At 42.3% G+C, this 14799-nt stretch overlaps 1 protein-coding gene across 2 annotated transcripts in view; it reads right to left on the reverse strand.

Annotated features, from left to right (window-relative positions):
- The window catches only part of dpysl2b (dihydropyrimidinase like 2b), a 29989-nt gene extending 22980 nt beyond the window's left edge, over positions 1–7009 (reverse strand). The window contains exon 1 of one of the 2 annotated variants that reach the window (XM_026174337.1): positions 6089–7009. In XM_026174337.1, coding sequence (XP_026030122.1) covers positions 6089–6355 — 267 coding nt within the window. In that variant the 5' untranslated portion in view covers positions 6356–7009. Of the gene's footprint in view, positions 1–2237; positions 2732–6088 lie in introns of those variants that run through there. The other variant, XM_026174338.1, reaches the window with a different exon arrangement.
- Positions 7010–14799: the final 7790 nt, after the last annotated feature.

The following is a 14799-nucleotide window of genomic DNA, read 5'->3' on the forward strand; positions in this document are numbered from 1 at the left end:
TGTTCAGTTTCAATGATCTTGTTGTATGAATCTGGTTCTGAAGTCACACAGAAGCACCAAGTCCAGGTGGTGAACTTGCAGAGGTTCATTCATATTTGATGAGAGCCGCCCTTAGTCTGTCCCTGTCTGTGCAGCTGACCCATGTCCATCTGGCTAAACTGTTCTATGGAGCCCAGTGCTCCACCCAGTTCAATGAAAATATTCAAATTCAGTAAAATATGTAATTCATACTGATTTGAGTGGTCTATGAAGAAAGGTGCGGAAGGCAAGGGGCTCATTTGCATCTACTTCAGCATTTGCTGTTTACTTTTAATTCAGTGTAACCTTCATTTCCTCTTGAGTGTCTTTTTGGTTTAATAAGGTCATCCATGCCTCCTAATAATGCCTTTTCAGGTCCACGGGAACCAACCAGAATGCTACTTTCCAGCATCTACAGTTTACAGTTCCAGTAACATCTTCCTCACATTCTCCTCTGATCCCTCTGCTAGATCTTCAAGAGATCCCCTCTGACTCTGACTCATTTCTTATGTCTTTCATGCTCTGTTTAAGAATAGACAGTCTATCCAGTTAGGTCTGACTACAACACCCACTAATCCTCTGATCTTTCCACCATCCATCTGCTGTGTCTCAAGCAGTTAAGAGAGAGAACTGAGGAAAATTATTCACGTGAGAGGTTGCCAGTTATCACCAAGTGATGCATGATATTAACACAGAGGAGAATTTTTCATATTATTGCTAGAAATATATATTAAGCATCAATCTTTCCATGATGTGGATCTGCTTCAGTGTACGTACATAGAGACGTGTGTCTCTTTTAAAGAACTATTATTTCAGTTAAATCTGAAGTTGATGAGAGCTACATGAACAGTCAACCACTTAGACACTCCAATTACAGTTTGCTTTGGCTACCATGACACAAAAGGCTAACAGCTCTGCATAATGTGGGTCAGGCCGTGGCTCTGAAATAACTCTGGCAGAGAAAGCTCCAATCAATCGATTAGCTGATCAAAAGAAAACTTTATTGAATAAAACAATTCTTATAATCTACTAATCAGCACATATCTCAGAGACAACCCGTGACCATAATCATGCTTGTGCTATGATCTCCTCAGACTGAAGAGGTTTTCCTAGCTTGGTGAAACCTTTGGGGAGCGTGGGCCTGCTAGATAACAGGATAATGATGCTTCATATCCTGCTGCTTGAATGCTTTGTTTAGTAAGTCCACAATTAGAAGGTGCAGATCCATCTGTATGGCTTTCAAACAGGCTCTTCTGGGTCACTCTTCACCATTGTTTCAGCTCATTGACATCAGGATGAAAAGGCAGTGACCTCCTCCCTGATCAGCTCTGCCTATATGCATCTTCCCTTCATTACACAGCTGAAAGACAGGCATGGAAGGAAATAGGACCCACTGTCCCCTCCCTTCCCTGGCTCCCCTCCCATCCCCTCCCTATTCTCCACTTTCCATTGAAGCACCACATCCCTGCAGCTTCGCTATGAATTCGGGGAAATAATCTGCTCCACAATGACACACTGAATGTATCTTAAAGCCTTTTGTGCCTTCTAAACGGCTATATATATATATATCTAAATATAGAGAGATATATGTATAGATATAGATATATATATATATCAAGGATGGCTTTAAAAAAGGAAAAGACGCTAAGGTTAAAAGAAACAGCCGGGTACTGAGCCGTGGAGCGGATGCAGGGAAGCATTTGCTCCACCAGTTGGTGTGCAGTGATACCCGGCCACCAGACACAGTCTAACAAAGACCACCGGCGTGAAATCTCAACTGTCATGCATGGCACGGAAGAAGAAATGCAGGGGTGGCGTGAATGTGCACAAACAATGGATACTCTAATGTAAAGCGAGAGCTCGGGTTTATCCGGACATAAGCACTTGTCGCAAAGATGCTGCAAAAAAATAAATAAATAAATAAAAACACGAAAATTTCAGCCTCACCATACTATCGCTGGCCTCACTGATTTCTCGACCCTCGTGTGCTTTCGATCTCACAGCGAAACAGAAAACCATCTACAAAACGCTTTTATTTTATTTTGGAATTTCTTTTAGGAGATCAACTCTTGCGCCATTGCCCTGGATCGTCGAGGAGCGCAGCGGCGCAGGGACCATGCCGCCCCGGTGACATCCTGCAAACACACCCCGCAGGCCCACACCAGCCAGGCTGGACCCACTCACTGCCACTCCAAACGTGAAAACACCCGAGCACTCACTGTGATGCGGGGAATGTTCTTTTTGCCTTGGTAGCCAGACATCTTCACCGGTGTTTCGTGTGCGCCGCAGACCGCTAGAAATGCAAACGGGACGGATTACCGCTGGCTGCCGGGCTGTAGTGAGGATGATGGTGATGAAGATAAATAGGGGGGAAGACTACACAGACACGGGTGATCTGCAGGAGGCCACAGACGTGAAGAATCAAACTATCGCTCAACTCCGGATCCTGGCAGCCTCCCGGTCTCCGCCGATGCACCAAACCGTTCCTTCCCAGACGGAGTCAGACAAGAGGGGAGGGAGGGACCGCTCGAGAGCCTCTTCCCAATAAAAGAACCCCACGGAGCATGCGCAGAGCCTCGCCCTGCTCCATTGACAGCAGAGAAGCACACTAATGCCATCAATTGCTTTCGCCGGATTAGGGAAGGCAGGCAAGCAGGGAGTGCAGCCTGCAAACATCCACCGAAGGAACAAATGAAGAAACAGCCAGCAGCCATCTTACCTCATATTATCTGCTGTGTGTCTGAAGGTGGGGGTGTTATTAGAGCGAGCAAGAGCTCAGGCTCAGGCAGGGTGACGTGATTTCACCTGTTTCCAGATCTGATCAACTTGAATGGTTCTCAATACAAGTTGGGATTACAGCACTATTTGAGAAATGGGTAAACCTGGAATCACGGGAATGGAAATTTGGCCTTTTGTGTGTTTGGCAAATGCTGACAGACAAAATAGTCCGACATTGTTCGAGATTTACTTAGTGTTTGCATTTTTATTTTTAATCAAAGACCGATCGAGAAGACTTCACTTCATAGTAAAAGAAATGTGATAAACTCTGCTTTCATTTTTAAAATGTTCTTCCTCAGTACACAGTTAACTTTATTATTTATCTATAACAGGTTAAAGCAGTGTAAGATTACCAAAAGTAGTCAATTGAGCTTAACCAGATATATTTTGTACTCAGAGGCTCTCCGCTAAATTTTGTTTTGTGCTTATTTATAAATAGAAAAAATATGTATTTGAACTGACACAGTTCCTTTAAGACCAAAGTTTGAAAACCGTTTGTAGTTTTTATGTCTGTGTTTACACCTGATTTTAAAATGCATTCTGGGAAATAAGATTATTAGTAGACAGCAGCAAATATACACTCATTAGACACTTTATTAGGTAAACCTGTTCGGTTGCTTGTTCACTCAAATATATAATCAGCTGATTACATGGCAGCAAGTCAACCCACTGAGGCATGTTGACATGGTCAAGATGACCTGCTGAAGTTCAAACCGAGCATCAGGATGAGAAAGAAAGGTGATTTAAGTGACTTTGTGACTTTGATTGTTGGTGCCAGACAGGATGGTATCGGCATTAAGAAAACTGCTCACTCCCACAAACCCATCTCCAGGGTTTACAGAGAATAGTCCAAAAACAGAAAAAAAATCAGAGATCTGAGAAGAACGCATCAAACTTTAAAGCAGAAGACCACGCTGCTTCTGCCAGCTAAGAACTGGAAGGTAAAGCTACAGTTTGGCTTACTAAAATTAAACAATGGAAGATTAAAAAATGTTGCCTTGACTGATAAGCCTCGACTTCTGCTGTGACATCCAAATGTTAGGGTCCAAATTTGGTGTATACGCTTAAAGCATGGCCTCCACGGTCTTCCGCTAGGCATAAGGATTCTTTGTGGAACAGTAGATTCACATCATGATGTGCAGCTGATCAGCCACAGGACTTACCAAAGTAGTCTGTAATGCTTTTGTCTTGATGTGTCCCTGACAAGGATGTAACAGGAAAATATGTCATTAGTGCAGCATGTGGTGTTTCTTTTTTTTAATGCCATGGACACGGATGACATTTTCCTGCCAGTCTCAACAGCTGCTATAACCATTACTTTGTTTTCTTAATGTGCAAGGGAGAGAAAAGGGACAGTGTCCTTTAACCTTCCAGTGGAAGTGACGAAGCCGGTTGTGAAATATGTACAGAAGCCTTGGAGACATGTGATAAACAGTTGTAAACAGTGATGCCTCTTAGCCATCCGCATGTAATCAGATTGCCCAAGGTGCATTAAAAAACAACTGCAAACAAAGTCCTTAAGGCAAGAAATTGCTATCTAAAGTTCATTTGTTATATAAATGTCTGTAAAACCACAGTAAAAGTTGTCAATTCAGTCACAAACTCAGTTTTTCTTATTTTCTTAATTTGAATAGCCATATTAAAGAGGGCCAAAGTTTAACATAATGAGTTTACATGTTATGTAAGTACATGTAATCCCCATGAGACAAAAGCTCAGGCTTCAGACTGCTCTAACAACATGTTTCAGACAGTTTTTTATGCTCTTGGCTCCGTATGACATCATAGAGAGTTGTTATCCAAAATATGGTGATCTTAGGCAAACAGCTCCACCTACCTGCTTTTCAAACCTTCTGTTTACCACTGATCGCCAATCAGAGGAATGCTGGTTTAAAAGGAGGCTAAAGGGAGTTACATGCCTTGTTTCAGACAGAGGATCTGCACAAAGGTTTAATATGAGATAGAGAAGGATTATTCTAAATTGTGACTTGTGCAAACCTACTCTAGTAGAGTCCATGGATTCAAACATGGAGCTGGAAATCAGTGCTAAAAAATCATGTACATTTACATGAATTCAATAGAGTTTTATCTTAACGTGTTATTAATTAAGTCTGTAAAGCTTACTTTACAATAAGTGTACAATAAATGGTGTGGGTTACAAAGTGCAGTGTGTGCCTCTGAAATTGAGTGGAGCAGAAGTAAAACTAGAAATTGCGAGTGCAGCGAACCCACATTTACACACAATAGCTGAGTAAACATGCACTGCAGCGCTGTTGTGTCGCATTTTATCCACCACAGTCCTAAAATGTCAGCTTGCTTTTGAAGAACGCAACGCTGAAATGCATCTCCTGTAATAATGACATCACTGATATTGAAGATCACATCAATTAAGTCTGTGAAGTCTGTGTTTGTGAAGTAAGCTCTCACATCAGAAAAGTGAAGAGCAACTAACTAATCATATATGACTTGAAGAGATGGAAGAGAGTAGGGAGTGGGTTGTGTGGCGAATGCTTCCGATCAATATGTAACATGATAAAAGGGCTCAACACCAACGCCCAAAGCTTTTAACAGCATCCTGAGTGCTTGAGTATTAAGTAAAGGAAGTACAGATGTGGGTTGACCACCAATCACTAAAACCTGAATAACTGCTTGAAGCAGCAGTAAAAGACGTGATAGATTTTCCTGCAAGTCATGCAGGTCAGGTTGAGCCTGTCCATCAACTCAGTTCTGCTGTTAAAAGAACGAGAGATCTCAAGGGCAGTAATGCTGCAATGGTCCAACCCTGCATCACCTTGCAAAAGCAACCAGGCTGATGTGTTCACAAAGGTGTGCCTCCTATTTAAATCATGCCATGGTAGATGACACATATGTTTATTTTTTCTTTCTCGTGCAGACCTGTTAACAGTGTTTCCTTCACCAACAGCCAGCTGCACTGTGCTGTTAAGGACTCTGACTAACAGAGCCACTCCCTCTGGCATTTCTGCATGGTGGGCCCTCTAACTGAGGGCCAGCGACTCTGTTACATCATAGTGCTTTCTGGGAAATGTAGTCATGGCAAGTTGTCTGGCATAAACTGGATGTGTATGCTTAAACAAACTCTGCTGAGTGGCAAAGGCTCTGTGACTGATGCGATTGTAGATGAAAAATGGCGCGGGTGTGTGCAAAAAGCTGAATGTTGGATGAAATAAATGAGAGCTGGAATGATAAATGTAGAGAAAGAAAGACAAAAGGAGGAAGACTGGGAAGGAGAGGTGTAAAATATACACAATCGGCATGCAAAATCGGAGAAAATTACCCGTTTATCATCGAGATTCTGCAGAGCCTCTTTCCCTGTGCTCTCCCTTATCTCTACCTTCCTCGGCTGGGAGATGTCGGTCTGTCGGTCAATGACTCGCCCGTCACTCCTGCCCCTGCACGCCGAGAGTGCATCAAAGTCCAGCGTCTTGCTGTCCGAGGAACCTTCCACTGGACAGAACACGCCACAGAATTTCTGCCTGGGCCTGGCCGGGCTCTCGGAGCCCATCCTCTGAAAGAAAGCTGGCATTTCCCCGGCGGTCGACATCCCTTCCAGGCGGTTGGTTGTGATTGGGTTTAGCGGTGTGTAGCTGCACAGATGCTCGGAGTCTCAGCTTGTTGTGTTGTCCGGTTTTTTCCCCTTCCCTCAGCGCTGTGCGCTTGGACAGCCACCGCCTTTGCCGGTTTTCAATCGCAGGTGGTCGCACTGTGACCAAAGCTGGAAAAAATCAGTAAAGCTAATGCTGCTCGAGAAAAAAAAGATACACACACACTCTCACGGTGGAGAGAGAAGTGCAAAATGAATCCACGTAATATCTGATATTAGGGAAAGATGTGAGACAGCCTTCTGCTATATTGCTTGTCAGTGATTCCGCCACAGATCAGCAACAATTCTGATTTGCTTACTCATGAGTCTAAATTAGCTCCTTGCCCACAGCTGTTTGAGTTATAAATCAGCATATGAGGGAGAGACCTAAAGTCTGGCTTTGTCACAAAGAGATCCTATAGGGTGGAGGAGGAGGATGTTTCCCAATGAGGGATTACCTGTAGCCCGAATGAAACCGTCCAGACTGGCACTATCGGGAGCGCATCACAGCTGAATGTCCGGAAATATTGCGCTCTCACTTGTCCAAACTGAAGACTTGTTCGCTGTAGCTCTATTTAACCCGGAGACAGTGTCCTCGCAGCTGTCCTGCCCGCCAGAGAGCTGTGTAATGTAATAATTAAAGCGTGGCGTGCAGTCTTTAAATGTCTCTGCAGGGCGTCTCTGTCGGATGTTTGAGGTCAAGAGTGGCCCAGCACCATGGAGAGTTCCTCAAAGTCACACCCAGTCCAACAATGAGGATAGCTGTCCCTTCAGCACCACACCCCGGGCTCCAACACACACACACACACACACACACACACACACACACACACACACACACACACACACACACACACACACACACACCCCTCAGGTGTGTCCAGCACTTGCTCAAGTTTCAACTCCAGCTTCCATTTGATTTGTAGTCAAATCATAAAGTTCAGCCACTTAAGGGGAAAGGAAGTGGGGACATGTGGACGCTCTCTCCCTTGTATTACAAGTTACTTAAATGATTTGAGCTGTTATTATTTATTTAGTTTGTCTTTTATCTGTTTCTTTTACTTTTACCACTTCCTACAGGACATATGGCAGCCCCAAGCAACGTAATGTACGTAGAGTGTGTGACATCATATTTTCCATGTAAGACCCACCCCTTCAAAACTAACCAGAACCATATAGAGGAATACAATTTCAATTAAGAAAAGATAGAATTCCACGTTTTGTTTCGAAACTACCAATTTCTCACCTTTAACGCAAGGGTAATGATGGCTTTCTCAGCTCTGCCACAACTTCAGCCTTGTGATTCAGCTGTTGGTTGAAATTTCATAATGTGATGAAAAAAAGAAAATACTTTATCAAACCTATATTAAGCCATTAGATATAAGTTACACATCCTTCACTAAGGTGAATCTGTTAGAAAGGGATGATATTATTGTTCTATAAAACTGGCCTGTAATGTTTTATTCAAACTGCACATAGCTAATTCTCTGTTGGAAGCTCAAATATCCCAACAGCTAAACAGATAAATACGATGCAGAGTTGTAGAGAACCATAGTTGAAGTATTGTGCATAGTTTTGCAAAAGGTGTCTTAAGGTATCATCAGTGTCCTGTGTTGAAGGAACTTAAACTAGAGGAAATCAAAATAACAGTTCCTGCTGTCTTTTCCGCTTGGATTTAAGTTTTACTCTTCGCACCACTCTGCCTGGAAATGATCATAACATGATTTTCTTCCAGTTGGCATGTTTTGGTATCAAACCCAATGCCAGAGACACGGTCACATTTGTAAGAAAATGCTGCACCTACAATAACCCCAATATTATTATATCGATTATTACCCCTGCAAAATCTGCAGTGCAAAACTTTGTGTTAAACTTTCCATACTCAGCATGTTTTCAGATTGTCTTTTACCACATTCATTTGATGCATGAGACTGACAGCCTGGTTCGCTTACTGCATTTTTTTATGATCAATCTGCAGCTACACTGTACTAAAAGCTTAATACTGACGGACGGACGGACGGACGGACGGACAGACGGACAGACAGACGGACAGACAGACAGACAGACAGATAGACAGATAGATAGATAGATAGATAGATAGATAGATAGATAGATAGATAGATAGATAGATAGATAGATAGAGCCATGATTTCTGAAGTTCTTCCAAAGTACTTCTTTAGACATTGTCTATTTTTCCACTCCTTTTCAGTCCAGTCCTCGTACTTGACCATTTTCAGACTTCTGAATCACTGAAGCACTGAAAAATATTGAATCATTCTTAATAGATGAACCAGTGTCTACACATCACAGACAACTCAGCAAAGAACCAAGTTTAAATTGCATTTTTAAATACTTTGTTACTAACAACGTGTCATAAAAAAAACCTACTTTGTTCCTATTTCTTCATCTGAATGTAGGAAAAATGCCAAAGAAAACACTGGCACAAAAAGTTCTGCACCAACAAGGTGATTCCCAAAGAGCTATTAGCTCAAAACTCAGCATATCTCTGTACTGAAAAAGTAGCAGCAGTCAGTATCAACAGGTCTAAGGAGTGAAATCAAATGTAAAACCTTTGGTTTAAATCATCGTCAGTATGTATTAGTATGTAACCTGGTTCTCCTGAAAGTCCATTGTTCTGGGTATTTGTCGGGGGCCACCTACCACTACAATGACTAAAATGAATGCAGGATTCTTGTGCCCAATGTCCTTTGCCTCACATTGGGTAGTCCAATTCCAAATCAGCACTTAAGGGGTTAATCCTCTGAGGTTTAATCCCCTAACGCTGTGCTGTCTTGAAAATTGTTTTCTGAGGTTTTTGGTGATGACTCTAACAAACAAATAAACAAGCAGTTTAAATTTCTTCCAAAAAAAAAGTTATTTAGTATTTTCTTCCAAAACACAGGGTGGGGGTTAGCATAGGGTACTTGCCATACGTAGAACTCCCATGGTTAAATATTAGATGTCAGTATGTACAGTAATTACTTACCTATAAATAGCCTTGTAATGCTGTTTGTGGACATTGGAAAACAATACATAAAAGTAATAACTTTTCTTTCATAAAGACCTTTCTTTCTCCCGACCAACACAGCAACAAACGCTTTAACACTACAAAGAGTCATAAATGTAATTATAGATAACGCAAGCGCATGACTAAAGTGTGGTTTATAAAGTGTGGCTTAGCTCAACACCGGGACATTGTGTGGTTTAAAAATATCATACTTAACTCACCAAGTGAAGTCACATGAAAAACAGTCAGGTAGCCTGTGCAGATTTATATATATGACCTTTATATGTGTTGCTAGAGGTTAAGTGAAGGGTTATAAAGAACATTTGCAGATGAGCCTTACAGAGAACAGATGTGTTTGAGATATAAATAAATCAGTGTTGCATGGTGATCAATAAGACCAGGCTGTAACAGCTGATTCTAATAACACATTGTTGATTCCTGACTTCAAGCATGACAGACAAAAGCTCTCCTGCACAAGAGTCCGTGTCCGCGCAGTTTCCATAACAACGTGGTGGGCAGCAAATGGCTTTCCTGCTACTATTCCCTCTCCCAGAGGGCTGCAGTGTGTGTGTGTGTGTGTGTGTGGGCGGGTGGTCATTCCTGCAGGAAGATGGCAAAGTCTGATTTCTGAATGCCAGCAGTGGCTTCTGAAAGGTGAACATGCCTGGGGTACAGCCACACCTGAAGGCCAAGAGTGTGCCCTGACACCTGTACACCTCCTGCCTTTATCCTGAACTGTCTTTACACTAAAAAAAAAAAGTCCCCTGCTGAGAGCAGAGCAAGGGGCGGGGGGTGGGGGGGCAGCGTTAGATAATTAGAAGGGAAAGTTGGCGGGGTGCCCGATAAACAGTTGGAAGAGGCACAGGGAGAGTCTGGTCTCTGGACAGGAAGGGCACGGCTCTGGCATCCAGTAACAAATGTAGGACAAGCAGGGAGATCAGCAGTACGAGTGGATTCTGGAATCGGCTGCTCCAACCAAAACATACTTATTGGATTAGATTATTAGCCCTGTTCAGTTCAATTTACACAGCACTTTGTCAATTTTGAGGGCAGCCAGTTTGATACTATGGGGGAGGAATGGAAACCTAGACTTTTCAGGAAACCCAAATCACTGAGCATGGGTCATCACTGAGCTGGTGCTAATTTATCATAAAAAGAAAAGCACAGGCGAAGAATCTGCTGCCTGATTTTGCATAGTTTTCTCTACAAATGACATGGTTTCCAGCATCAGTGTAATGAAGTAGGTTTAGAAAAGTCCAAATGAAATCAGAGAAGCTGGAAGGTCTGGGGGGACTGGTTGACTCTGTGTCTATGGAATCATTCAAAATGTCTCCATAAAGTTCAACACTCATTGTTTTTCTGCTACAACAGAACTTCTGCAACTTACACAGGAAAATATTATTCCAGTGGAAAATATTATTCCAGTAGAAGGAAGTTACAAGGGTTATGTGAAGAGAATTCATTTTTTAAAAATTTTCATCTACTGTACAAATACCATTAAAATGTTAGCCTAGCAGCCAGGTTGATATCTTACACTGAAGAGGCACAGACACTGATGTAATAGAGGTCTTTTGTTGTTGTTTTTTAATGAATTGTAGATTGAAGTAAGCAAAATTGTGCTTTTCGGTCACTGAATGTTATTCTTTGCTTATTCTTTGCTTATCAGCAGAATCATACGCAACAACCCATTGATGTCTCTGAGACGTTAATCTCGTAATCCTATTTAAATAAAATGATAAGTTTTAACAAGGAAATACTTCAATAAAACACAAGTACATTAAAACTTTACTTTAGTAACGTACTTTAATAAGTTACATTCCACCTCTGATTCTGTCTGTGTTTTTATTTGGGAGTTTGGGGCATTGTAAGCCTAACAATACTCTAGACCAATATCAGTGGGTGGGATCAGGAGGGGACCCCACCACTCGAAGGAAATCCCCTTCGTATCAGTATATGAACATAAATAAGATCAGACAATTCAGATACTTAAAGGAGCCTTCTGCTTACTGAAGACCTTTTTCCTTTTCAAAATAAGAAAATAAAAATGCTTACAATAAGTACAAAAGGTAATTTCAGTTGGAAGTGGGAAATGAGTGGAAATGAGTTACTGATGGAAACAAGCAGGAACAGGCACCCTGATCAAACCTGTTGGGCTGTGTTTTGTTCTGTTTCAGTATCTTTGTGTGCTGCTGCAGTGTATTCTGCTGAATCCTGAGAAGAAGGGGAAGAAAGTCTCCTTACAAGAGGGAGAGATGGAGCTGGCCACCACCCTGTAACCCATGGTAACGCCATCAGCTGCAGTGGGAGGGGCTATGTGTCACACTGTGTCCGGATTGGCTAGGAACAGGTGTGCTGAGGTTCCATATAGGGAAGATGGAGGAGGACCGGTGGAAGCATTATTGGGTTGAGGTGGATGAGGCTGCCTTCAGATCAATTATTTTATTGTCTGTGATTATTCTGTGTGGGGGGTTTTCTGCTACTTTGGATTATCCAAACTTCTGGTATTTCTACAGGTTGACCAAAATATCCCTTAGAAACCTGTAGAGTGCCACATCATCCCGTTTTGTGTTTCATAAAGTGTGCAGGATGAGATGATCTTCTCTTGTGTTACTTTTGACACTTTTGCTTCATTACAGGAGATGCCATACACAGTCTGTGTGTAAGCATCTTCTTGCTGGAGTTTGAAACCAGATCCTGACTCTCAATCAGCTGATCATGAACCAGAGTCTGGAGAATCAAATGTCTTTGCATCACAGATCAGTAGGAATTTTGCAGAATAGCAGCTTCCCTTTACAACCAGTAAATACAACTAGTAAATTTCCCAGATGTTAAACTGATTAAGTGGGCTAAGTGCACTTCTGTATGTTTACTACTTAAGTTACTTTATGTCAATTAGGTTATTCTAAGTCATTCAGAAGCTCATTACAGTAACTAAGTGCCCTGATCAAAGAAATGCAGCCATCCATTAGCTAAACCTACTTTATCCTTGAAAGTCATGTCGGCCTGGAACATATCCCAGCTGCCACTGGGCAAGACAGCCACGCAGGCTCATGCCCAAGGTCGGTTTAGAATCACTCATTAAGCTAACTGGCTTTGAACTGTGAGAAGAGAAAACATACTCTGCAGAGAAAGGCCGCAACTGACTAGCGCATTCAAACTCTGAATTTTGATTGATTATTTTTAGAACTAAAACTGATCTCTTACATTTAAACCTCGTGATGGCTGATGATATTCACTGCTGGTCATCTGACATCACTGAAGCAGTTTAAACAAACAGATGGATAAGATTATGAGGTTCATGTACCCTGACTGTGGTATTATCTAAACTACTGAGGAAAAGATTGTTGAAACTGTTGCAGAATACCTCCCACTTGAGAGCAGAGCTTCAAGCTTTTAAAGTTGTGTTCTTCAGGGGTCCTATGGGACTGTTTCTAATCACTAAAATCAAACCGGAAGGTCTTCCTGCTTCTGCTTTGTGCAGCTAAAATATCCAGATGATGTTTCAAAGAAGAAAAATAAAAGAAATAATATCTTCTGATTGGTAAGACTTTTAATAGACAGGTATGCACATTTAAAAACAAGGAGAGACATTCCAAAAGCATTTAAATGTATAATTTACCAAAATGTTAACTGAAATTTGAGTTTGGGGCATTTCATTATCTCTTAAAAGGCAACTTCAGCCACATTTCTTTCTCTGCTCTGAGAATATTAACACTGTAATGGTCAAGAGCTCAAAGGAATTTCCAGAGAAGCTTGATGCCCCAGGTCTTAGTTACGTGTGCTAACTCATCAGGAAAGCACAGTTTTTGGACTGGATTGCAAAGTAATAGCTGTGGACTTTTCATAGTAGCTGTCTATGGAAGTACAGTAAGTCAGAGGAAAATCAAACTCTAGCTAGAATTTATTCTTACAAATAAGACAAGCAAAGTTGAGTCCTCTGAAGTTAAAAATATACACTCACAGCCAATTCATTAGGTAGACCTAATACCAGGTTGGACACCCTTTTGAATTCACAACTACCCTAATTCCTGGCACAGGTTCAACAAGGCAATGAAACATTCCTCATGATGGCATCACACAGTTGCTTTAGATTTGTGAGCTGCACATCAAAGGTGGGAAACTCCCAGTCCATCAAATCAAATCAAATCAAATCACTTTTTATTGTCACATCACATGTGCAGGCACACAACAACACAAACGAGCAAAATACAAGAATGGCCAACCTGAAACTAATAAATATATGTACAATATATAATAGTATATGCATTTCTGGATGTGTATACTAAATATTTTCCTACGTGTGTGTGTGTGTGTGTGTGTATACACATTTTTACAAATTAAATAGTAAAAAAATAAAATAAAATAATAATAATAATAATAAAATATATAAAATATACAGAGTTGAATATGTGCAAAACAAGTGGCATTTATATACAGTGTGGAGTGCATAATGTTGAAGTTCCAGTAGTGAAGCTGAGGTGTCTATGACGTGTTCAGCAGTCTGATGGCCTGATGGAAAAAGCTGTCTCTCAGTCTGTTGGTACGGGACCGGATGCTGCAGAACCTCCTTCCTGATGGAAGCAGTCTGAACAGTTTATGGCTGGGGTGACTGGAGTCCTTGATGATCCTCCCCGCTTTCCTCAGGCACCGCTTCCTGTAGATGTCTTGGAGGGAGGGAAGCTCACCTCCAATTATCCGCTCAGAGCACCGCACTACTCGCTGGAGAGCTTTGCAGTTGTAGGCGGTGCTGTTGCCATACCAGGTGGTGATGCATCCAGTGAGGATGCTCTCAGTGGCACAGTGATAGAAGGTCCTGAGGATGCGGGGGCTCATGCCGAATCTTTTCAGTCTCCTGAGAAAGAAGAGGCGCTGCTGCGCCTTCTTCACTGTTTTGTTTGTGTGTACTGACCACGTAAGATCCTCAGCCAGGTGTACACCAAGGAACCGGAAGCTGCTCACTCTCTCCACAGCAGCGCCGTTGATGGTGATGGGGGTGTGTACTTCTCTGCACCTCCAGAAGTCCACTATCAACTCCTTTGTCTTTGCGACGTTGAGGGTGAGATGGTTGTCTTGACACCAGTGGGTCAGGGCGCTGACCTCCTCCCTGTAAGCCGTCTCATCACCGTTGGTGATAAGACCCACCACTGTAGTGTCGTCCGCAAACTTCACAATGATGTTGGAGCTGTTAGTGGCTGTGCAGTCGTAGGTGTAGAGTGAGTACAGGAGAGGGCTCAGTACACACCCCTGTGGAGCACCAGTGTTCAGTGTGATGGGGGACGAGGTGATGCTGCCCAGTCTGACCACCTGGCGTCTGTCAGACAGGAAGCTAAGGATCCAGCTGCAGAGGGAGCTGCTCGGTCCTAGATCCTGCAGTTTCCTGTCCAGCTTCGAGGGAACG

The sequence above is a fragment of the Astatotilapia calliptera genome, chromosome 7 (assembly GCF_900246225.1).
Source record: "Astatotilapia calliptera chromosome 7, fAstCal1.2, whole genome shotgun sequence".
NCBI lineage: Eukaryota > Metazoa > Chordata > Actinopteri > Cichliformes > Cichlidae > Astatotilapia > Astatotilapia calliptera.